Source organism: Gopherus flavomarginatus, chromosome 24, assembly GCF_025201925.1.
Source record: "Gopherus flavomarginatus isolate rGopFla2 chromosome 24, rGopFla2.mat.asm, whole genome shotgun sequence".
Classification (NCBI taxonomy): domain Eukaryota; kingdom Metazoa; phylum Chordata; order Testudines; family Testudinidae; genus Gopherus; species Gopherus flavomarginatus.
The window spans coordinates 15,369,466-15,393,412 of record NC_066640.1 but is presented as its reverse complement, the minus strand read 5'-3'; the positions used below and the strand labels follow the sequence as shown (position 1 = coordinate 15,393,412).

Genomic DNA, 23,947 nt, shown 5'->3' with positions numbered 1-23,947 from the left:
AGCAGTGCAGCCCCCACCTGCCCAGCCCACCCGGCTCCGCCCTGCCCAGCCCTGCTCTGCCCCGCAGTGGGCAGCCCAGCCTTTACCAGAGGGGGTGAGCCACGGTAAAACGCCGCTGCATGCGGATGCTCTGGTTCATCATGAGCTTCCTGAAGAGGATGGGCGAGTTGCGGGGGGAGCTGCGGGGGGAGGCATTGGGGGAGGCCCCCGGGGAGCCATGCTTCGGGTTCAGCATTTCGGAGCCACAAATTAGTGTGTGGGGGGGCCCACATGCACAAGAGGCTCAGCCAGGCCTCCTCCCCCCCGTTCAAAAATCTCCCCCAGGAAAATCACTCTGAGGGCTCCCCTGCCCACAGCGGGGTCCAGGCTGGCAGAGAGGAGGTGCAGGGGCTGCTGCAGTCACTTTCAGGCCATCAGTTTGATTGTGCGCAGAAGCTCCATGGAGGCTGCTGCCCCTCTCTCGCTCCGGCTCCGAGCTGTGCTCTGGCTGAAGGTGAACGAGCGTGACTGGGGGGCCGGCAGGACGTTGCTACGCGGGCTCCATTTCCTGAGGGTCTCGCAGCGCCAGCTCCCCGGGTCTCATTCAGAGAAGACAAACTGTCCGTTTGGTACAAAGCAGGAAGCGCATTGCAAACACAGTGCTCTCGCTCCCAGGGAAACTTTCCATTCCCCTCCCGTCCCTGCCTGGGAAATTAAACAACTGTCTGGCTCAGCAGATACTGAAATACGAAGCAAGCCCCCCTCGTTGCTCGGGCTGGGCCAGGCCGGTCTGGCACAGGGACGCTCGCTCCCTTGCCAGCTGCATGGACGAGCCAGAGCTTGCTGGGGCTTCCATGGCAGGGAGAAGCAGAGCAGTGCCCCCCAGGCTTGCTGCTCCCCCACTGGGCACTCAGCCCTTTCCCCCTCCACAGCACCAGCTGCCTCAACTGCGGAGACGTTAAACTGCACTGGAATCTGGGGCAGGACCGGGGAGACTTTCCCTGCTCAGCATCGTAAACCACAGGGGCTGGATCCTCAGCTGGTGTAAATCCAAAGACTTCAGTGCAGCTATGCCGGCTTACACCCTCTGGGGAGCTGGCCCACTGGCTTCCTCTGGCACCAGCTTGCCTGGGGGAGGCTCAGCTCAAGGTGCCCCCTCGCTCTGCCAGCCACAGGGGCACCAGCTAGAGCCCTGTCCTGCTCTCCCCCTCCAGCCCCCTTCATTCTCCCAACCCGAGTGCCACAAACCCAGAGGGGTTCCCCCCGTGCTCCTCCCCTGTTCCCCAGGGACCCCCAGAGAGGCCTGGCAAGGAGAGCAGTGGGGCAGAGCCCCTCCCTGGAGCACAGGCAATGGGCAGCCCAGCTGGGAGTGCTATACTGCTGCTGGTGCAAGCTTCATATGCCACTTCACCAGCCCACACAGCTGTGCTGGAAGAGGGACATCTCCAAACAGCCCCGCCAGCTGCAGCCAGGCACAGCCCCACTAAGCAGAGTGGGAGCCCCCCAGCCCAGGACAGTCCCCAGCCCTGCTCAGAACCTCCCCACATGGCACCGCTGCACAGGGATGGGCCCACAAAGCCTCCAGGCCATGCTGCTGGCCCAGGGCCCATTCAGGAGCTCTGGGTCCCACTCTGCTCCAGCCTCCACCATCGGCGCCAGCCCCAGGGCAGCGAGAACACCTGAGCAGTGGGGCCAGGTGACAGGGTTTCCGGGGTGGAGAGTCACTGGGGAGGGGGCAGGCAGCAGTGGGTCAGCGTCGCTCCCGCGCAGGGAGATGCGCAAAGTGGCTGTGGGCGGAGTCCCAGTGGCACAGCTGGGCAGCCAGGAGCACATGTGGCTGGCTGGGCTGAGCGATCTCCAAGTCCCCGAGCCAGCACAGCCACTGCCTGGCACAGACACCAGCTCCTCCTCTGCTCCCTGCGCCACTGGGAAACGCACCACCTCTGGCTCTCTGCACCGGCTCAGGGACGGTCAGCCGCAGCCCAGACACCACGGCAGAGCCCATCTGGGCTCCTGCCTGGCTGCTGCCCAGGAGCCTGCAGGCCAAAGCCTTGTCCCTGCAAACCCTCTTAGGCAGCAGAAGCATTTACACGGACCTCGCACTGCGGCCAGCCGCAGGGGTCCCACTCATCCCTAGTTTGTACTGGAGAGGGGTGAGATCTGGGCCACGGGTCAAGACAGACAAACGAACCAGACACGCTCGGCGCCACCGGGCTGGGAGCGGTTAACACAGGAGGGCATGAAGGGATGGCAGCTGCCCTGAGGCAAGGAGCCCCTGGCCACCCTCCATAGCATGTGGAGCCAGGAACCCCTCCTTCCCCAGAGCTCTCTCTCAGACACACCCTCCACAGTGCCCCAGCGTCTGAGTCCTGCTACCCTGCAGTGAAAGGGGCACCAGGTGGGGGGCGGGGGGGAACATTGCAGGCACTCAGCCTTGGAACTGGACTGGGGACCTGGGTTCCCACCTCATGACCCTTCCCAAGTCCCAGGCCTCAGCACAATCCAGCCGTGGGGCCCCCGTTTCAGGAAGCATGTTCCAAAGCCCTGTGTCTCCACTGAACATCTCACTGCAGCTCAGATGACGCATCGTTAACTCCTCGCCAACTTCCTGAAGGCGGAGAAGGCCCAGCTGGCTGTCACACCCCGCCACACCTCCCGCCCTGCAGACCCATCACAGGAAGGTCCTCCAGTATGCAATGGGACCCAGAAATGGCCATCCCAGCTGGCATCAAGTGGCTCCCTGGGAGTCCGACTCAGCAGGGAGGCCGCGGGCTGACTGGGCCATGAGGACTGAGCTCCCCGCGGCTGCCATGTCTAACAGGAACCTCCAGCTCATGCCGTTCTCTGTATCACCCTGCACCTCCACACGCAGAGGAGCTGCCTTGCTTTTCAGTGCAGCAGCCCCTCGAGGACACAGCCCCTTGAGGAAGCAGCACGGCAGGATCTAACCAGCCACGGGCAGTCCTGCACCAGCCCCATCGAGTTCTTTGAGTAGCAGGTAAAGGAGACCTGGTTGGCATGATTTACTGGCACTGGGGCCAGGCCTGGGAGATGCAGCAGCGGGGGATGCAGTCCCAGCGCTCGAGGGGGAGCCTGCCACACCGAGAAAGCTCAGCCTGCCGCTGTCCTGAGGACTCAGGGTGAGCTGCAGTGTCACTGTCTGCTGGCAGGCAGCTGGGCCAGGCCCACAAGGCAACGCTGGGCACTGAACGCTGCTGTAACTCAGGGATGTTTGGGGCCTGGGAGCAGGGCAGCAAGAGACCCCACATTAGGGCATTCCCTCTAGGGGGACGCAAATACACAATGACCCACCCCTTCCAACTGGTTTTGGGCAGCCAGCCTGGCACTGCCTGCCCGGGAGAGATCAGCAGTCTGGTTTGGACGGCTCTGGTCCCCCACTCCCTCTGGGCAGGTCTAGGGTATTCCACAGCCAAACCTGGACACCCTGATTCAGGCAGCTCCCAGTACACAAGTGGCCGGCTGCAAGGTGGCGTCAGGGCCCTGCACTCCTCTTCCTGAGATTCACCGTGACTCTCATCCAGCCAGTAACACAGAAGGTTTATTAAATGACAGGAACAGTCCCAAGCGGAGCGTGTAGGTACAACCAGAACCTCTCAATCAAGTCCTTCTGGGGGGTTCAGGGAGCTTAGACCCCAGCTTGGGGTTCCCTGCATTGCACCACCCCAGCCCAAGACTGAAAACAAGACTTCCTCCAGCAGCTCTCTCCCTCTCCCCCCAGCTCCTCCTCTCCTTTGTTCAGTCTCCCAGGCAGAAGGTGTCACTTCTCCCAACCCCCCTCCTGGCTCAGGTTACAGCTCAGGGAGCTTCCTTCAAGGGAAGTCCCCCATCCCCAGTTTACCGCCCCTGCAACATTCCCAGGTCAAATCCGCCCTGCTCCCGTCACACAAGGATCTGAGCCACTATCACCATCACAACGCACTGCTCTAGTGCCATGTGCTTGCCTGGTGCTGCTGGGAGCAAGGACTGACAGAAGGCTCTGCCCTGGAGAGTTTGCAAACTCTGCTGCCTGCACTAGCAGTGCTCGGAGCTGGACCATGGCACCCTCACGTGACTCACCCTTGTACACTGCTTTTTACATGCACCCGGCAGGAGACAGCCCAGCTCTGCTGAGCTCCTCTGTTCTCCCTGCGATCCCATGACTGGAAAAAGGCTAATGTAGGGCCCATCTTTAAAAAAGGGAAAGAGGATGATCTGGGGAACTGCAGCCCCTGGAAAAATCATGGATCAGGTCCTCAAGGAATCAATTCTGAAGCACCTAAAGGAAAGGAAAGTGCTCAGGAACAGTCATCATGGATTCACCAAGGGCAAGTCATGTCAGATTAACCTAATTGACTTCTATGAGGAGATAACTGGCTCTGTGGATGAGGGGAAAGCAGTGGATGTGCTATTCCTTGACGTTAGCAAAGCTTTTGATACGGTCTCCCACAGTATTCCTGCCAGCAAGTTAAAGAAGTATGGGCTGGATGAATGGACTGTAAGGTGGATAGAAAGCTGGCTAGATTGTCGGGCTCAACGGGTAGTGATCAATGGCTCCGTGTCTAGTTGGCAGCCAGTCTCAAGCGGAGTGCCCCAAGGGTCGGTCCTGGGGCTGGTTTTGTTCAATATCTTCATTAATGATCTGGAGGATGGCGTGGACTGCACTCTCAGCAAGTTTGCAGATGACACTAAACTGGGAGGAGTGGTAGATACGCTGGAGGGTAGGGACAGGATACAGAGGGACCTAGACAAATTAGAGGATTGGGCCAAAACAAATCTGATGAGGTTCAACAAGGACTAGTGCAGAGTTCTGCACTTAGGACGGAAGAATCCCGCGCACTGCTACAGACTAGGGACCGAACGCTAAGCAGCAGTTCTGCAGAAAAGGACCTAGGTTACAGTGGATGAGAAGCTGGATCTGAGTCAAGAGTGTGCCCTTGTTGCCAAGGCCAATGGCATATTGGGCTGTATAAGTAGGGGCATTGCCAGCAGATTGAGGGACGTGATCATTCCCCTCTATTTGGCATTGGTGAGGCCTCATCTGGAGTACTGTGTCCAGTTTTGGGCCCCACACTACAAGAAGGATGTGGAAAAATTGGAAAGAGTCCAGCGGAGGGCAACAAAAATGATTAGGGGACTGGAGCACATGACTTATGAGGAGAGGCTGAGGGAACTGGGATTGTTTAGTCTGCAGAAGAGAAGAATGAGGGGGGATTTGATAGCTGCTTTCAACTACCTGAAAGGGGGTTCCAAAGGGGATGGATTTAGACTGTTCTCAGTGGTACCAGATGACAGAACAAGGAGTAACGGTCTCAAGTTGCAGTGGGGGAGGTCTAGGTTGGATATTAGGAAAACCTTTTTCACTAGGAGGGTGGTGAAGCACTGGAATGGGTTACCTAGGGAGATGGTGGAATCTTCATCCTTAAAGGTTTTTAAGTCCTGGCTTGACAAAACCCTGGCTGGGATGATTTAGTTGGGAATTGGTCCTGCTTTGAGCAGGGAGTTCGACTAGATGACCTCCTGAGGTCCCTTCCAAACCTGATATTCTATGATTCCATGATTAGGGTCCCCCTTCCTGCCCCCCCCCCCAGCAGGGGGAGGTTGGGATCTTTGCCCGGGTCACAAAACAGAACAAGGATTCAGGAAGCAAATTCTCTGGGGTTTGGCTGGTGATATTCACACCGATGAGAACAATACAGGCCCCAGGACACTGACCAACTCCAGGGGGGTCTCCAGTGTGTGTGGTAACCCCCTGCTCCACCCCTTGTGCCTCAGGCACATCCCCCCCTTGACACAGGCAAGGCCCTGGGAGGGCAGCTAAGCTCCTGGAGGATGGTTCTGGGCTCTAGAACATTTCTCTCGCTCATCAGACCGTCTTCTCCATAAACTCATCAACCTCAGTCTTGAAGCCAGTTCAGTTTTTTGCTCCCACTGCTCCAAAGCTTCACTCCTCTGATGGTTAGAAACGTTTGTCTGGTGTCCTGGCCAGTTTATATCCATTTGTTCATGTGCCACCATTGGCCCTTAACTTAAATCAATTCTTCAGTCATAGGGCACAAGCCCGAGTTTAGCGATTCATTAGAAACCCTGGCTATTGGCCTTGCAATTTCACAGGCCAGTTCCATTAAAATTCTTGGATGGAGATTTTCTGAGCCCCCCGATTTGCTCCTATAAAGCTGTTTGAGTTTGACTTCTGCCTCGAACTTGGTCCTTTCTAACTCCACGTCCTCGTCCCCAGTAGGCGCCTGCCATAGGCCCCAGGCAGAACAGCCACAAAGAGTTTGTACTAACTAAAGCTACTCCAACTGCCAGCTCTGCAGCCAGCAACCGGCTGTGTGCCTGGATTTGTACAGCGCCTAGCGCCAGGGACCCAGGGCCCATGATTGGGGCCCTAGGAGGACCTACCCCAAAGCGAACCATAAACAGGGGTGGCCAATGGAAAGAGTTGAGGGTTTTGATGCTCCAGTGAATTACACTAGATGGCAGCACAGAGCTGATTTGCTTCCACCTGCCGCCCACAGCCTGCCAAGAGCCCTGGCTGCAACTCTAGGACAGCAGGACTCAAACTCAGGCCCTCGCTGCGCGCAGATGACAGGGGTTGCTGGGCTGACGCGTGGGCCCCTCCATGGCAGCAGCCTCACCAGCTAGATCCATGTCCCTTGACCCCACTCCTGCCTGCTGCCCCTGCCCTCAAATCCCACCCCCACCAGGGTCTGACTCCCAGAGTGGTGCCAGTTCTCCCTGCTCAGCATCTCATGCAGCCACCCATGCCTGGCAGCCTTGCCCACCCCCAGCACTGGGGGAGCAAGGGGCCAGCCAGACCCCACAGTGCAGAGACGCCCCTCCTGTGCAGGTGCATGGCTCCCTGGCTGGCGCTGGTGAAATCAGGGGGATAATTCAATGCCAATCTCAATGCCCAGGGAGCAGAGCGGTCCCTCCCCGAGGCTGGACTCAGCACCCTGAGCAGCCAAGCATGGATTAATGCAGACCCAATGTAAATACAGTGGTCAGCCAGGGCAGGGGGGGCTGGCAGGGCAAGGCAGGGAACCCAGCACTTTCAGCCTTCCTCAGGCAGCACAATGCTGGCTGAAGCCTTCCCCTTGCTGCACAGGCCGTTTGCCCAGTGGCTGGAGCGGAATTCCTGTGTTCTTGGCAATACAGCTCTCAGCCATAATGCTGACACCAGCTGATGGGGCTGGGGGCTGAGGATGGAGGGCAGGCATGCTGACCCAGGGATAGCGCAGTGCTGTCTCTGTGACGGATCCCATGGCAATGGGCTGGAAGCTCAGACACTGCACAGACTGGGCAGAGGGGGACAGAAGCAGGCCAGGGTTTCAGCCTCCCGAGTCCCATCTCTCCAGCTCACAGAGGGCAGGAAAGGCAGGGCTGCACCATGCAGCAAGGAGAGAGCTGGCACAGGGCAGTGTCAGGCTCCCTGACACGGGAGGGACTGGACAGTGAAAGAGGGAGGCTAATGGAAGCTGGGGAAACGCTGCAGGTGCCGTGAGGCTCAGCCCACGTGATGCACAGAGATGCTGGGGGCGCTCACCCGCCGTGCGCAGGGAATCACTGAGCTGGAGGGAGCAGGCCGCTGTGAGAGCCCCCCGGCCTGGGCGGGGGTGAGCGGGGGCTGTGCCAGGAAGTGGAGGAGGTGCAGGGACAGTGACAGACTTGTTTAATTTGCACACCAGTGAGCGAGGCCATTTTTCAGGGAGCAGCAGCAGGCCTCACGGCCCCTTCCTAAGGGCTGGTTATATATGGGCACTGTCCCCTACTGGCAGCTCAGCCATGCATTGCAGGGACAGCAGGCGAGTGCAATTAAATTACCCTCTGGCTGCAGGGCCCCCCAAGGCTGTTTACCACTAACTGCCCCAGCCTCATGCTTCTTCATTCGCTCCTGATGGATGAGCAACAGCCAGCCATGCCCCCAGCAGCCGCTGGGCACTCTGGGCAGCCACCTGGGCCATGAGGTTCCATGTGCTGCAGCTACACAGGAAACGCCTGCTGCCTCTTTGGGTGGCTGCCCCGGCCCATTCCCTGAAGGGGAGAGGGGTGCATGGGGCCCACGCAGAGCAGAAGGGCCTACAGCTCATTCCCTGTAGCCCTGGCAGCGAAACTCTGCATGATGCAGCAGCCAGGAGAGGCCAGGAGAGTGCGGGGCAAGGCAGGGGACAGGCTGGATCCAGGGACCACAATGAATCCCAACAGCCACGGTGCTGAGAGGGCAGCAAGAAGGGGTGGGCAGGGGGCAGGTGCCATCCCCCTGGGATTAACTCAGAGCAGAGAGCACAGTCCCACCCACAAACACAATCTGCAGCACCAGCTGAGCATGGCGTTGCCCATCCCCCTCTCTGTGCATTACACTCCCCTTGGGCAGGGGCTCTGAGATCCCTCACTCTGCAGCGTCTGGCACCAGCGACCAGGGGCCCTACCCATCAGAGCACTAGGGTCTGAACTGCCAATGGGGGGGTCCCAATGGCCCAAGCATGGTGGAGCTGTTCTCACTGTCCCAGGGTCACAACAGGGGGATGCAGAGACCCTGAGCTCCGGTGAGGTGCTGCAGAGGCAGCCCCAGAACCTGACAGCAGTGACAACACAGGATTCCCCCCGCTCCTCGGGAAGTCTGTTCTCCACAGCTCAGGGGAGCGGGGTTCTAGCACCGGCTCTACTTCCCAGCTCTCTGAGCCTGGGCAAGTGCCCTCTCCTCTCCGGGCGCCCATCCCTGCCTGGAGGGGAAGTAATCACCTCCCTCCTGCACAGGGCCACGGGGAGCAGAACCTCCCTGAGCAGCACCCACCCCAGCTCGGGACACGAGGGTGCCAGGCCCGGCCCAGACTCAGTGAGAGCCAGCTCCTGCCCCAGAGAGCCCACAAGCAGCTTGTGACGCAGTAGGGAGCGAGGCAGGTGAATCGTAGGAAGGGAGGGTGCAGGGCCCTGACTCCCCAACACTCCATGACACAGCTGTGCGTGGAGGGCGGGTTGGGGGAGGTTCTGAGGGGAGCACGGCCTGACACAGGGTCTCAGTCACCACGCAGCACAGAGAGGACATTTGTGGGGCTGCCAGGCCTTGCCCCATTGCTGTGGGAGGTTTGGGCCAGTAATGCCCACCGGCTAGCGGGTGGGATCACACCACTCTCTGCAAGGCTTTGAGAAGGGTCTTGATTTCTGCCGTGAGAAAGGGGCTCCCCGTTCCCCTTGAATGGCTGGTTCTGGGCTGGATTCTCTCCCCAGAAGGGTGCCTGGAGGGAGCGAGGCCAAGAGCCTGGCCCAGCGGACAGGGCAGGTCACTTTCCCGCACGGAGAGAGCAGCACCCTGGGAAAACACCTGCTCAGAGACCGTGTTTACTCGGCCTGAGTCACTGATTTATTTCTGGCTGCTCAGCCTGGCTGGGAAGGCACAAAAACAAGATCAGGAGGCTAAGAGCACGTGGAGCCCTGGGAGAGCTGCTGGAGAGCCAGCTGCCACGGCACTGCTTGGCGCAAGAGCAGCCTGGGCTGCGCTGACTAGCCAAGGGCTTGGTGGGGATTCCCGGCCTGGTGCTAGAGGGCACAGTGTCCTCTTCTGCCTGAGGCAGAAACCCGCGGGCCTGAGCTCAGGTATATTTCCTCAGAGCATATGCAGATCACAGCCTCTGAGCCAGAGTCCAAGCTACGTCCATGCCCTGAATCTGCTGCAGGATCAGCAAGAAAGAGCAGAAAAGGATGTGGATTTCTGGAGGAAGGTCCCTGCCCCAGGCTGCTCCAGGGGAAGCCACCCTCGAAGACAAGCGATATGGGCAAGGAGGAGAATCCCAGAAGTCCAGACTCATCTGTTGCACACCCTGGCCATGCCACTCCACACAGGCTCTGCCACGGCCCAGCTCTGGAGGAACCCCTTTGGTGTGCCAGACCCCCAAGGGGGTCCCACTCTTCCTTCAGGGTAGTCCCCACAGCCCAGTCACGGCCTAGACTCAAGCCTCCGGGTTCCAGCCCTCCTGGTTCACAGTGTGAGCTGTGCCCAGTAAGTCCAGCGATTTATAACCTTCCCTAAGGCCAGGGAACGGCTTCCTCCCTGGGAGAGGGGAGCTGGGCCCGGCCCCTGCCTGTGAGGCCAGACCCAACTGGGTCCAACTGCAGCAAATCCCAACATGCAAGGAGAAGCCTTCCCGGGCCCAGAGCTCTTCCCCCAGCCCTCCACTCTCTGCCAGGACACTGGGCCCTGCTCCAGGAGAGGCTTGGTCTGGCCTGGGATTTTTGCCTGGAAGGGGCCACCAGGTGCTGCAGGGCCTTGGTGCGAGACACGAGAACCTTCTACGCAGAAGGACAGTCACTTATTACCCCCCTTCCAGCTCTGCTTGAGCCCCCTGACTTGGCACGTCCTGTTCCCTGGCAAGACGGGGCAGCCCCAGCACAGGGCTCTGCTTCAGGTCACCTTCCAGACCTCTCTGTGCTTTGGGCCACATTTCATTTTCCAACCTTTTTTATAAATGGCTCCAGCTCCGCACCCCCCTCCAGCCAGCTCCACACCCCGGCTCCCACCCTCCTCCAGCCAGCTGTGCACCCCAGCTCCGCACTCCCCTCCAGCCGGCTCCACTCTGGCTCCCACCCTTCTCCGGCCGGCTCCACACTCCAGCTCCGCACCCCCCTCCGGCCGGCTCCACACCCCAGCAACCACCCTCCTCCAGCTGGCTGTGCACCCCAGCTCTGGACCCCTCTCCAGCCGGCTCCACATCCCCCTCCAGACGGCTCCACTCTGGCTCCCACCCTCCTCCGGCCGGCTGTGCACCCCAGCTCCGCACCCTCTCCGGCCGGCTCTGCACTCCCCTCCAGCCAGCTCCGCACCCTGGCTCCTGCCCCCCCTCTGGGTGACTCCACACCCCAGCTCTGTGCCCCCCTCCAGCCGGCTCCACACCCCCCTCCAGCCAGCTCCATGCCCTGGCTCCCACTCCCCTCTGGCCAGCTCTGCACCCCAGATCTGTACCCCGGTGTTAACACCCTGTCAAGACTCCCACTCATATCCTGCTTCCTCCTAATTACTGAACACCAGCCCCGGGGCTCCCCAGACCCAACAGCTCTTCCTCCCAGAGCACACTCCGGCCCAGCAGGTTCCGACTGGTATCAGGTGACCTGTATCCACATGGGGGGTGTCTCCCCTCGCCCACTGGATTGTGGGGAAGCGAGTGGAAGCAGCAGCTCAGTGTGTGGCTGGTGTGTGTCTGATGGCTGGAGCAGGGCAAACCCGCCTGCTCCATACAGACCTCATGGCGAGAAGCCTTTTCAGGAGGCCTGAGGCCCTGCAGCCCCAGAGATGGGCACCAAGGTGTCACGGAGTGTGAGGGGAGACAAGGCCCTGCACCCCCAGCTTCCTGCAATCCATCATGACTCTCCACCAGCCAGTAAAACAGAAGGTTTATTTGGACAACAGGAACACAGTCCAAAACAGGTCTTGCCGACACAGGACTCCCTTCAGTTAGGGCCATCTGGGAGCCCCAGGGAAGCCCAAGCCCCATCGGGGCGCCCCTCTCCATTTCCCAGCCAGCTCCAAACTGAAACTCCCTCCAGCCTTTCACTCAGCCTCCCCCCAGCTCCTCCCCCAGCCTTTTTCCAGTGTCCTGGGCAGAGGTGTCACCTGGCCTTCAACCCCCCTCCTGGGGTCTCAGGTTACATGCTCAGGTATCTTCCCTTCCCCAAGGCAGGCAGTTCCAGCAAAACTCCCCTGCAACCTTCCCAGGTCAATACTCCCCACTCAGCATTCACAGAACTCAGCAAGAACATCTCCACTTCGACGCACAAGGCCAAGGCACTGGACTGTGGACCAGACTGACCCCTCTGTGTCCATTTCAGCAGGAAATGGCTCGTCCAGCCCTGGGTTTCTCATGCTGCTCACCCGGCCCGATGCGCAGAGCCTCCTGGGCCAGGACAGCGTCTCCTTTTGTGCTCCTCCAGCATGGGAGTGGAACCGGCCCCCATCAGTCAATGGGACATTCGGTTACACCAGGGGCACGGACTCAGCTCATGAGTGCCTGGCCAGCAAGAGCTGAGTAGTGGGGGGGCAGAATCTCCGCCGGCTCTGAGCCAGGCCTCAGACTGCAGCTCCCCGCCATGGGGCAGAACTGAGCCCGGGCAGTGATGCTCTGGCAGGCTGAGGTCTGAGGAGCTGCACTGGCTCCAAGAAGCCCTTCCCTGGCCCTGGGAAAGAGAGGGGTCCATCGTCCAGTGGACCCATTTCACAGAGGCCCCTGCGCTCTCGGGACCCCAGCCGGAACATGGAGTCACTCGGGGTTAGTCTCCCTTCAGGCCTCCAACTCGCAGGACAGAACAGGGCAATAGTCTCACCCAGCGGCTGTGGGAGAGGCTGGAGTTCAGGACTCCTGGGTTCTAGCCCAGCTCCGCCATCCACGTGCCTGGCGACGGAAGAGCTGTGGGTGCTCCACAGTTCCCAGAGGAATGGTGCTGGGAGAGGATTCAGGCCAGAGCAGTCACAGTCCAAAGGGTGACCTCTTTGTTACCTCCTGGCTGTCACAGCTGCAGGGCTGGGGACAGCTGTGGGATCAGGGGCAGCTGAAGAGGTGGGCTCCCCAGAGGCCCCCCCTGGGAAGTCAGGTTCTGCAGTCTGTCCCCCTGCTCATGCACCCACAGGATGCTGCTGGCCAGTGCCTGAATCCCAAGGCAGAGCTTTGCCCCCACTGCAGACAGACAAAACTGCTGCTGCTGCAGCTGCTTGAAACCCGGCTAACAGGCACTGGCACCGAGGGCACGGCTGGCACTGCTGGGCATGGGAGCACACACCTAGCAGAGATCAGGCTCAAGGCCCCTTTCCCCCGTGGCTCTCTGGGCCTGCACCAGGAGCTGCACTATGCAGCCATTTTATTTTCTAACCCACAGGTGACACAAGTGGCTGTTCCTGCATGATCCCTTCCAAGCGCCACCTCTGTCCTTGGCAGAGCACCTGGGAGCCAGCACTCCGCCCAGCACCCCACCGCCATTTCCCTGGGGCCCTGCAGGGAGCGCCTTTAGGGCCTTTTCTGCAAGCGTCTCCTACGCAGAGCTGGGGGCAAAGGTCTTGTTCAGCATCCTTTGCTGGGGGCTGTAATCACCGAGACCCAGAAATCCCACGTCAGAGCCTCACAACTGGGAATTAAGATGACTTGGCAGAGGAAAGAGGCTGGGATTGTGTCTTTTCATTTGAAGAGCAATTTCCAGGCAGCTGTGTCTGCACCAGCCACTCCCTTGATTTAAACAAAACTTAGGGGTGGGGGGGATGACAGCCTTTCCATGTTCACTGTGTCCCCTGCTACTGAAAAACAGCCCGAGGGCTTTGCGAACAACAGCCCTTCCCAGGAAGCGTCTCTTTAATTTCGCCATCATTTATCCCCTCCTGAGACAGGTACTTAAGGATCATTTTCTTCAAGAGTCAGGCACAAAATCCATTTTCTGTTGAGAAACAACAACTTGGCTGCCCCAGTGATTGGCTCAGGGATGCTCACCCCAGAGCACATCACTCCCCAGCCGCTGCACCTTTGGGAGCTAGATTGTACCTCCCCAGGGCTGCGGCTCAGCCCTGATTCCCGGCTTTCAACTGGAACGTGCAGACAATGCCGAGCGCCAGTGGTATTTGCATCTGATTATGCAGAGACAGGTTGTGAGGCTGTGAAGACAGGCAGCATCCCATTCCAGCAGGGGACAGGTTCCTGACTGATTCTGTGGGTGTTTCTATAAAGTCTTTGATTACTCATCACGGAGCAGGGGTTAGTGCAAACTTCTCGAATCTAAACTGAGCTACAGGAGCCACATCCATGGCACACGCACGCACACGCACCTGGGCCTCTGTCCGCCATCTCGATGGCGGAGGCAGCAAAGCAGGGCTCTGAGGCTGCAGAGCCGGCTAGCTGACAGCGAAGGCCTGGGAGCAGACTCTGCTTGTGCAAGTTCCCCTTGGTTTGCGTCGGTTTTCACAACAAGGAAATGCGATGCTGGTTAGACAGCACTCAGAACAGAGTGTAGAAATAGCTCCCGGCAGTGGCTCTGCTAGTGCCAGTGACGAGGAAATTGGCACCTGCCCTTGTTTTAATCAATTTAATGAGTAAATAAACAATGGCATTAAATAACTGTGAGCCTTGGAACCACTGGTGCGTGTGTGCGCACTCGCTGCCCAGGGGCCCCTGACTGTACCCTGGCTCCCTCACCCCACTTCTCACTTAGATTAATGGCCTCACAGAAGTGACTTCCAGCCTGCCCCCCTCTACTATACGGGCCAGAGAATCCCCCAACGATCCATCTCCAGCCCAGAACTTCTGTCCAAGCAAGAGTGGGGCTTTTGGGAAGAGACGCCCAATCCTGGATAGTTCTCTGGGGCAGGGACTGTGCCATCCTAGGACGCTCTTTACCTCCTGCAGTGCCCCGGCACGAGCAGCATGCATGGCACCAGGCCATAGTGCAGGGAGGGGGAAGCCCCCCCAGTACAACTCTGATGTCCCCCCCTCCCCCCCAGCACCTCAGTGCCACAGCTGATAAATTGGAGGCAGTGCTGAGAAAGGCGACCAGCCCGACCCAGGGCTCTCAGGGCTGGGGTAGACAGGGTTAGTTAGAAGGGGCTACGCCAAGGGGTGCGTGGGGGGACCCGGACAGTTTAGAAACAGGGGAAGGGTTTGAACCCCCAGGAAGGACTGGGCAACGGGATCAAATTAGGAGGGGAAGAGTCAAGTAGAACGTGAGGAAAGCCTCCCAAGAGAGACAGAGTGCTGGGAATTATCCCTTATCCCAGGAAGGGGTGGGAGCCCCGTGGCTTGGGATGCTGAGCGCTCCAGTGAACGCACACACGGGGATTGGTCGGCACTGCCAGGAACTGGACGGAGGCGCCTACACAGCTTTGCTCGTCTCTAGCTTCCATGATTTCAAGGCTGGCCAGCGGAGGCCTCGGACAGTGGAAAGGGAGCCTGTCTGAGCCAGTGGCACTGCGTTAACCACCCACCATGGCAAGAGCTTGGAAGCACCATCTAGCACGGAGCCACAGACTTTGGTCTCACAGCCGTGTCCAGGAAAGAGGCGCTCGCACCTGCTCTCTGCACCAGAGACACTCTGGCTTCTTGCTCAGTGAGCAGCATGGAAACCTGCATTCAGTAACCTGGTGGGAAAGGGAAATCACCCTCAGGGGGCATCCCATGGGAAGGTTCGTCACCTGGGCTACTGGAACACATTCCCCACGCTGAGGGAAGTAGAGGCTGGGGGGTGGGGGAAAGAGAGGAGAAGGGGGTCACAGTCTGGGGTGGGGGGCAGGAAATGACAGCCATATTTATAGCAAACCACCTCCCTGCAGCCTCTCCAGTGTCCTGCTCAGTGCCTGCAATCACTTCTCCGTATCGCTCGTGCATGGATTACGGGCTCCTGTCTACCCTACAGCACCACCCCACCCCAGCAGGTCTCGGGTGTGATTCACAACCACTGTCCGCACATGCCAATACACCCAGGCTATGAACAGCAGCTGCAGAACACTGCCTGGGGGGAGAGGGAGGAGGGAGAATGGAACTCCCGGATTCACGGCTCGTCTGCCCCAGTCCAGAAGTCCCTCTCCCCGGCCTGCATCCACCCCTATCCATGCAGGGCAGGGCACCCCCCGCTCAACCCGCAAAGCCATCGGAGAATGCGGCTACCCCGTAGGCTATTCCCTGGCACTGGGCTGGGTGGGGAGGCTGCAGAAACGCATGGGGCAGAGCTAAGGTTGCACGTGCATCTGCTGGCTTCAGAGCACCTGCCCGGGCCACCTCCAGGCTCTTCACTTCAATTGTTTATGGAACAGAAGAGAACAAGGAGGAAGAACTCCTCTCCCCCTTTCCATGCCATACACAGAAGCTATTTAAATACAGGGAACTTTGGAGTTTACAAACCAGTGAGTCAGGGAGCTGGAAAAGAAACGCAGCCGAGTTAACTTCTGAGCCATTTTAACTCAAGGCCATTTCTGCATGAGCCAACCCTCTTCCCCGCTCAGCTGAGTCACTGAGATGTGTCTGTCAGCAGAATTACCTGGGCCTGAGTCACAGGCGGCACAAAAATTGGAAGTTAGCTCCTCAGGAAAACCATATTCTTGTAATGGCTAAAAAGATGCCAAGCTCTCAAGCAGGGTCTCCGAAGGACTCGCCCCTCTGTCCCCAGCCCCCTGGCGAGTTAGTGGGTTTGGCTCTGAAAGGAAGAATCCCTCTGGGATAGCCCCAGACAGGAAGTTTAGCTGTTGCAAATCTATAGTGGAATTGGAAAACGTTCAGAAAAGGGTAACACAAACGATGAAAGGATGGACCAGGTTCCATATGAGGAAAGATTAACAAGGGCAGAACTCCTCAGCTTGGAGAAGAGACGACTTAGGGGGATATGACACAGAGCTATAAAATCATGACTGGTGGGGAGAAAGTCAATGAGGAAGCATAGGCACCGACTCCATGGGTGCTCCGGGGCTGGTGCACCCATGGGGGAAAAAATAGTGGGAGCTCTGCACCCACTGGCAACCCCCCTACCAGAACCTCCCCTTCCCCTAGTGCCTCCTGCCCGCCGGCAGACCCAACAGATCAGCACCTCCCCCTCCCTCCCATCAACTACCACAAATCAGCTGTTTCACGGCGTCAGGAGGCGCTGGGGGGAGGGGGAGGAGTGAGGGTGCAGCGTGCTTGGGGGAGGGGAGCAGAACTGGCAGAGAAGAGACAGGGCAGGAGGGAGGGCTGGGGTGGGGCCTGCGGGGGGAAGAAGAGGTGAAGTGGGGGAAGGGCCTGGGCAGAGCACCCCCTGGCAGATTAGAAACTTGGTTCCTGTGTAAGGAAGTGCTATTTACTCCTTCTCATAACACAAGAGCTAGGGATCACCCAATTAAATTAATGGGCAGCAAGTTTAAAACAAAAACAGAAGGAAGCATTTCTTCACACACCACACAGTCAGCCTGTGGAACTCTTTGCCAGATGATGTGGTGAAGGCCAAGACTAACAGGGTTAAAAAAAAGGAACTAGGTAAGTTCATGGAGGATAGGTCCATCAATGGCTATTAGCCAGGTTGCGCGGTGATGGTGTCCCCAGCCTCTGTTTGCCAGAAGCTGGGAATGGGCAACAGGGAATGGATCACTTGATGATTACCTGTTCTGTTCATTCCCTCTGGTGCACCTGGCATTGGCCACTGTCGGAAGACAGGATACAGGGCTAGATGGACCTTTGGTCTGACCCAGTACAGCCGTTCTTATGGCCACACGCATCCCCATGCCACTGGCAGAGCCCACAGAGACAGAGGAGCGCTGGTCACCATCACACCATATGGGAAATGAACCTCATTATTTTTAAAACCGAAATGTCAAACTTGGCTTCAGCACAAACCCCCAGAGCACCAGCGTCCCCACACCCCATGGGCTCCTGGCCTCTTGGTACCAAGGCCGTTCATTTAGAATAAGGAACCTGCTGTGATCTCACCGCAGCACATTCTGAGCAGCTGCAGCTAAAGATCAAAGTCTGACGGGTGACATTTTTCACAGACTTGTTATTTGAAATTCAGCGGAGAACAATCTATGCAGCTAGTTCTGGATACCTGAGCAGCTGGGTGCAGTTACCAGGTGTCTGGGGTCTGAGCTGGGACTGGGGTGTGATTGGACCCTCAGTGGCTTTATTTTGGTCCTTCCTGACTATCCAAGCAGCACTTGGAGAATCTAACTTGCAGGGCAACTCTCTGGAGGGCAAACACAAATCCCACTCATTTTTCAATAGCCACTTCAGAGTCAGGATTCCTGCCATGACACCTGCTCCACTCTCATATGCCTATGATCAGCCAGAAACGCAGGCCAAGTGAATCCCTGTCAAAAGGCAAAGGAACATTGGTGGCAGATTGTGCACAGAGGCTGCCGGCGGGCCAGGAAAGATCAGCTGGGCTTGCAGAGATCAATAAAACCAGAAACCCTGGCCCAGAAAGGAGCGTGAGAGGATCATGTCCCCCACCCCAACCCCTGCCAACACACAGCCAGCTCAGGGTAGACCTGCTTGGTCCAGTCACTTTGTAAAGTCCCAAGTGACAGAGCTGCCCCTGCCTTTGGAGACCATCCCACAGCCTGGAGCCCTTCTGGGCTAGTCACTTCCACCCCATTTCACCTAACAGCCTGTGCAGAGGAGGGTGCGTCTACACTGCAGTGTGAGCCCAAGCTCAGACTCTGGCTTGAGCCCAAACCCGCACCAGTCTGTCTGACTTGGGCCAGGAAGCCCTCAGGACCTGGCAGAGGGGGTGGGTCCAAGCCAGAGGCCCACTAGGACTTGAGTCCAAACTTCATCATTTTGCAGTGTGGACACAGCTCAGGCCAGGTCCCCACCAACACTATCCCACAACCTCCTGGGCCAGTGTTCCTTGGCCTGTCTATCCCAAGACTGGCCAATCAACCCTCAGGAAATGGAAGCCAGCCTCTGGTTCAAATGCAGCTGGAAAACACACCACCCAGCACCAGGGCTGTGCTAAACCCCAGCTCACGCTTTGCCATGGCCACTGCTTCCCCCCAGGCCCTGGAGAAAACCAGCCTCTGCGCTGGCCAGACCCAAGCAGGGATCACCAGGATGGGCTGAGTCAGATGGCAGGACTCCGGCTGCTCCAGAAAAAGCTCTGCTCAGTCAGCACTATGCTGGCTTTACTTGTCCTTCTAGCGCTGCCAGCAGGGCTGCGCTTCTCCGGCCATCTGCGGGGCTCCACACCCAGTGGGGCGTGGGAAAAGGGCCTCTGGTCACCCTGGGCCACTTCCTCTAGGACTGTCACTCCTTTGTAAACATGGCGCCCGCGCCGAGTCAGGGGGAGGCCGCCACAGCCCTGGTCTGAGGCAGAAAGGGCACAGTACTGGTGCCAGGCTTGGCTCTCAGACTAGGAAATGCCCCAGCATCCAGGCTGCATGTCTGCAGCCAATGTAATCCCCACACTACAGCCCTGCCACTTCCCTGGAGCGCCGTGTGGGTGAAACCCAGCCCCCTGACACTGGTTCTCAGAAAAGACTATAAATACAGGGAGTGAGTGCCTAGCTAGCAATGCCAGAAGTGTGCACGCTGGGTGATGCCCAGCGGCACTGCCATCCTGGCAAAACTCTCATGGACCACAGTGCGGCCAGGACTTCACCCCGCAGCCCATCAGCCCCGGAGAGACAACCTTAGCCAAGCCTTCAGCAGCCTGAAACCAGCCCCCGGGGAAAGGATTTCTTGGCAGATGCCCCTGCAATGCACAGACGGGGGGCGGGGAAGTTGCTAACAGACAAAACTTATGACCCCTTTGCTCCTCCACAGGAGGCTGATCAGCCGGATTAGCTGATTTACCACAAGACTGGTGTCTGTGTTGCTGGATACACAGATTCTAAAACAGAACAAACAAACCCAAACCCGCCGGCTGCTGTTTACCAGCCCTGCAGCCCCCGAGGTGAAGGATTTGATTCCCACCCCAGCTGAGCCACCATCGCTCTTACTCATGCAGCAGAAACAAAATAAATATTGGAAAGCGGCGGCCGAGGAATTAATGCCTACAGGGCCCCTCACGTGTTCGGTCTGACACGGGTTCCCTCCTAGCCCGCCCCGTCCTTAGTCACTCCCTGACCGTGGCAATGGGGGGAGAATTCCCCGGGCCCCTTCCCAGCGAGGCAGCTCGCTCTGGACTTTCCCAGGGACCCAGGAGAGGGCAGATTGGACCGGCTCAGCGCACAGCTCGGATAAGAACAAAGCTGCAGCTCGCACTGATTTCCGGCCAGGGGCTCTCCGAGGCTGCGGGTACAAACCCTTCCACCCCCTCTATTGAGAGCTTTGCTCGGCTCAGCCCGTAACGCCCGCAGGCAGCCCGGCCCGGGCGTTACACGTGCCTTAGGCCGGGCCGGCTCTGGGGCGCGGTACCGGAGCCGGGGAGGGAGCGGGAAGGCGGCCGAGCCCCGGACACAGAGACGCTTCACTCCGTAGTACCCGGGGCTCCTGACCCCCCCGGACCCCCGCGCGGGGCGGGGCGGGGCGGGGCGCGGCTCTTACCGGCGCTGCAGGGAGCAGGGCCAGGACATCCTGGGCTGCCTGAGGCCGGGCCGGGGCGCGCCGTCCGGGGCGCGGCGGAGCAGGTACCGCTCGGTGTCGGAGTGGAAGCGCTGCTGGATGCGGATGTGGGTGCGGGGCTGGCGCCACAGGTGCTTGGGGGGCTTGGCGGTGCCGGCCCCCTCCCGGCTCAGCTCCATGGCCCGGCCCGGGGCGCTGTCCGCCCGCCGGGTGCTGAAGCGGCTCCGAGCCGCCCCCGGCACCGCAAGTTCCTAGGAGCCCCCGGCCGCAAACTTTCCCGGCTGCGCCCCGGTGCCTTCGCCTGGTTCCCGGCCGCCGGGCTCCGCAGCTGCTGCGGCGCGCTCCGCCAGGCGCTTATATAGCGGAGCGCAGCTCGGCGCAGGTGCGGGGGGAGCGCTAACCCCGCCTCGCCCGCAGCCGGTCCCGAGGCGCTGGGCGCGGCCGTCCGCGGGGCCTCGGGCCGCACTGGAAGCGCCCTGGGGCAGGAGCCGGGCCATGGCCGGGGGCCCAGCCGGCCACCCTGGAGGGGCGGGGGCTGCTCCCGGGGCAGGCTGGGGCCCCCCCATCGCTGCCAGGCACCGCCCGCCGTGAAGGGACAGTGACACTTGTCATTGGGCCAAACCCCAGTCCAGACCCCTCTGCCAGAGCCGCCGCCCCCCCATGGGCCCAGCAGCCAGGAGCTGGACAGACACTGCTGGTAGGTGCTCCAGGTGGCTTTGTTCCCTCTGCCAGAGCCGCCGCCCCCCCATGGGCCCAGCAGCCAGGAGCTGGACAGACACTGCTGGTAGGTGCTCCAGGTGGCTTTGTTCCCTCTGCCAGAGCCGCCGCCCCCCCGTGGGCCCAGCAGCCAGGAGCTGGACAGACACTGCTGGTAGGTGCTCCAGGTGGCTTTGTTCCCTCTGCCCCACCCCCCTGCTGCAGATGAGGGCGGGGAAGGGCCCAGCGAGAGGAGATGGGTTGGGGGGGAGCTGCAGGGCCCAGTGGAATGGGAGATGCAGGGCCCAGCGGGATGGGATGGGGGGAGGGGAGATGCAGGGCCCAGCGGGATGGGATGGGATGGGGGGAGGGGAGATGCAGGGCCCAGTGGGATGGGAGATGCAGGGCCCAGCGGGATAGGATGGGGGGGAGGGGAGATGCAGGGCCCAGCGGGATGGGATGGGGGGAGGGGAGATGCAGGGCCCAGCGGGATGGGATGGGATGGGGGGGAGGGGAGATGCAGGGCCCAGCGGGATGGGATGGGATGGGATGGGATGGGATGGGGGGAGGGGAGATGCAGGGCCCAGTGGGATGGGAGATGCAGGGCCCAGTGGGATGGGAGATGCAGGGCCCAGCGGGATGGGATGGGGGGAGGGGAGATGCAGGGCCCAGCGGGATGGGATGGGATGGGGGGAGGGGAGATACAGGGCCCAGTGGGATGGGAGATGCAGGGCCCAGTGGGATGGGATGGGGGGAGGGGAGATGCAGGGCCCAGTGGGATGGGAGATGCAGGGCCCAGCGGGATGGGATGGGGGGGAGGGGAGATGCAGGGCCCAGCGGGAGGGGGGAGGGGAGGCAGCCCAGTAGCTCTCACACCCACGCAGGGGAAGGCTGGCCAGGTCAGAGTGCACTGAACATAAGAGTGGCCAGACTGGGTCATACCAAAGGTCCATCAAGCCCAGTATCCTGTCTCGTGAAAGTGGCCAATGCCAGGTGCCCCAAAGGGAATGAAGAGAACAGGGAATCACCAAGTGATCCATCCCCTGTTGCCCATTCCCAGCTTCTTGCAAACAGACGCTAGGGACACCATCCCTGCCTATCCTGACTAATAGCCATTGATGGACCTATCCTCCATGAATGTATCTAGCTCCATTTTGAACCCTGTTATAGTATTGGCCTTCACCACACCCTCTGGCAGGGAGTTCCAGAGGTTGACAGTGCTGTTGTGTGAAAAAATACTTTCTTGTGTTTGTTTTAAACCTACTACCTATTAATTTCATCTGGTGGCCCCTTGTTCTTGTGTTATGAGAAGGAGTAAATAACATTTACTTATTTACTTTCTCCATGCCACTCATGATTTTATAGACCTCAATCATATCCCCTTTAGTTGCCTCTTTTCCAAGCTGACAAGTCCCATTCTTATTAATCTCTCCTCATACAGCTGTTCCAAACCCCTAATCATTTTTGTTGCACTTTTCTGAACGTTTCCAGTTCCAATATATCTTTTTTGAGAAAAGGGGTGACCCCACTGTGCACAGTATTCAAGGTGTGGGTGTAACATGGATTTATACAGAGGCAACATGTATTTTCTGTTTTATTCTCTCTTCCTTTCTTGGTGATTCCCAACACTCTGTTTGCTTTTTTGACTGCCGCTGCACATTGAGTGGATGTTTTTAGAGAACTATCCACAATGACTCCAAGATCTCTCTCCTGAGTGGTAACAGCTAATTTAGACCCCATCACTGTATGTGTATAGTTAGGATTATGTTCACCAATGTGCATAACTTTGCATTTATCAACATTGAATTTCATCTGCTATTTTGTTGCCCAGTCACCCAGTTTTGAGAGATCCTTTTGTAGCTCTTCGCAGTCTGCCTGGGTCTTAACTATCTTGAGCAGTTTTGTATCATCTGCAAATTTTGCCACCTCATTGTTTACTCCCTTTTCCAGATCATTTATGACTATGTGGAATAGGACTGGTCACAGCCCTGGGGCACACAACTATTTACCTCTCTCCATTCTGAAAACTGACCATTAATTCCTACCACTGGGGTCTGTAACTTCTATGGCCAGAGGCCAGGCCTGGGCAGAGGGGCCTGTCACGGAGTGTGGGGGAGTCAGGGCCCTGCACCCCTCTTCCTGAGATTCACCGTGACTCTCAGCCAGCCAGTAACATAGAAGGTTTATTAGATGCCAGGAACACAGCCCCAAGCAGAGCAGGTAGGTACAACCAGAACCTCTCAATCAAGTAAGGCATTTGATACGGTCTCGCATGACATTCTTATAGATAAACTAGGAAAGTACAATTTAGATGGGGCTACTATAGGGTGGGTGCATAACTGGCTGGATAACTGTACTCAGAGAGTAGTTATTAATGGCTCCCAATCCTGCTGGAAAGGTATAACAAGTGGGGTTCCACAGGGGTCTGTTTTGGGACCGGTTCTGTTCAATATCTTCATCAACGACTTAGATGTTGGCATAGAAAGTACGCTTATTAAGTTTGCAGACGATACCAAACTGGGAGGGATTGCAACTGCTTTGGAGGACAGGGTCAAAATTCAAAATGATCTGGACAAATTGGAGAAATGGTCTGAGGTAAACGGGATGAAGTTCAATAAAGATAAATGCAAAGTGCTCCACTTAGGAAGGAACAATCAGTTTCACACATACAGAATGGGAAGAGACTGTCTAGGAAGGAGTATGGCAGAAAGAGATCTAGAGGTCATAGTAGACCACAAGCTTAATATGAGTCAACAGTGTGATACTGTTGCAAAAAAAGCAAACGTGATTCTGGGATGCATTAACAGATGTGTTGTAAACAAGACACGAGCAGTCATTCTTCCGCTTTACTCTGCGCTGGTTAGGCCTCAACTGGAGTATTGTGTCCAGTTCTGGGCACCGCATTTCAAGAAAGATGTGGAGAAATTGGAGAGGGTCCAGAGAAGAGCAACAAGAATGATTAAAGGTCTTGAGAATATGACCTATGAAGGAAGGCTGAAGGAATTGGGTTTGTTTAGTTTGGAAAAGAGAAGACTGAGAGGGGACATGATAGCAGTTTTCAGGTATCTAAAAGGGTGTCATCAGGAGGAGGGAGAAAACTTGTTCACCTTAGGGTATGTCTACATCTACAATTTTGCAGCGCTGGTTGTTACAGCTGTATTAGTACAGCTGTATAGGGCCAGCGCTGCAGAATGGCCACACTTACAGCAACCAGCGCTGCAAGTGGTGTTAGATGTGGCCACACTGCAGCGCTGTTGGGCGGCTTCAAGGGGGGTTCGGGGAAC

The 23,947-nt window shown here is 58.3% G+C and overlaps 1 protein-coding gene across 3 annotated transcripts in view; it reads right to left on the bottom strand.

Moving 5' to 3' along the window:
* The window catches only part of PDE4C (phosphodiesterase 4C), a 98,124-nt gene that overhangs the window by 39,389 nt on the left and 34,788 nt on the right, over positions 1-23,947 (bottom strand). Inside the window, exon 1 of one of the 3 annotated variants that reach the window (XM_050934290.1) lies at positions 87-849. The exons of 1 other annotated variant lie outside the window; for it this stretch is intronic. In XM_050934290.1, coding sequence (XP_050790247.1) covers positions 87-235 — 149 coding nt within the window. In that variant the 5' untranslated portion in view covers positions 236-849. Of the gene's footprint in view, positions 1-86; positions 850-23,947 lie in introns of those variants that run through there. One more of the 3 variants, XM_050934291.1, reaches the window with a different exon arrangement.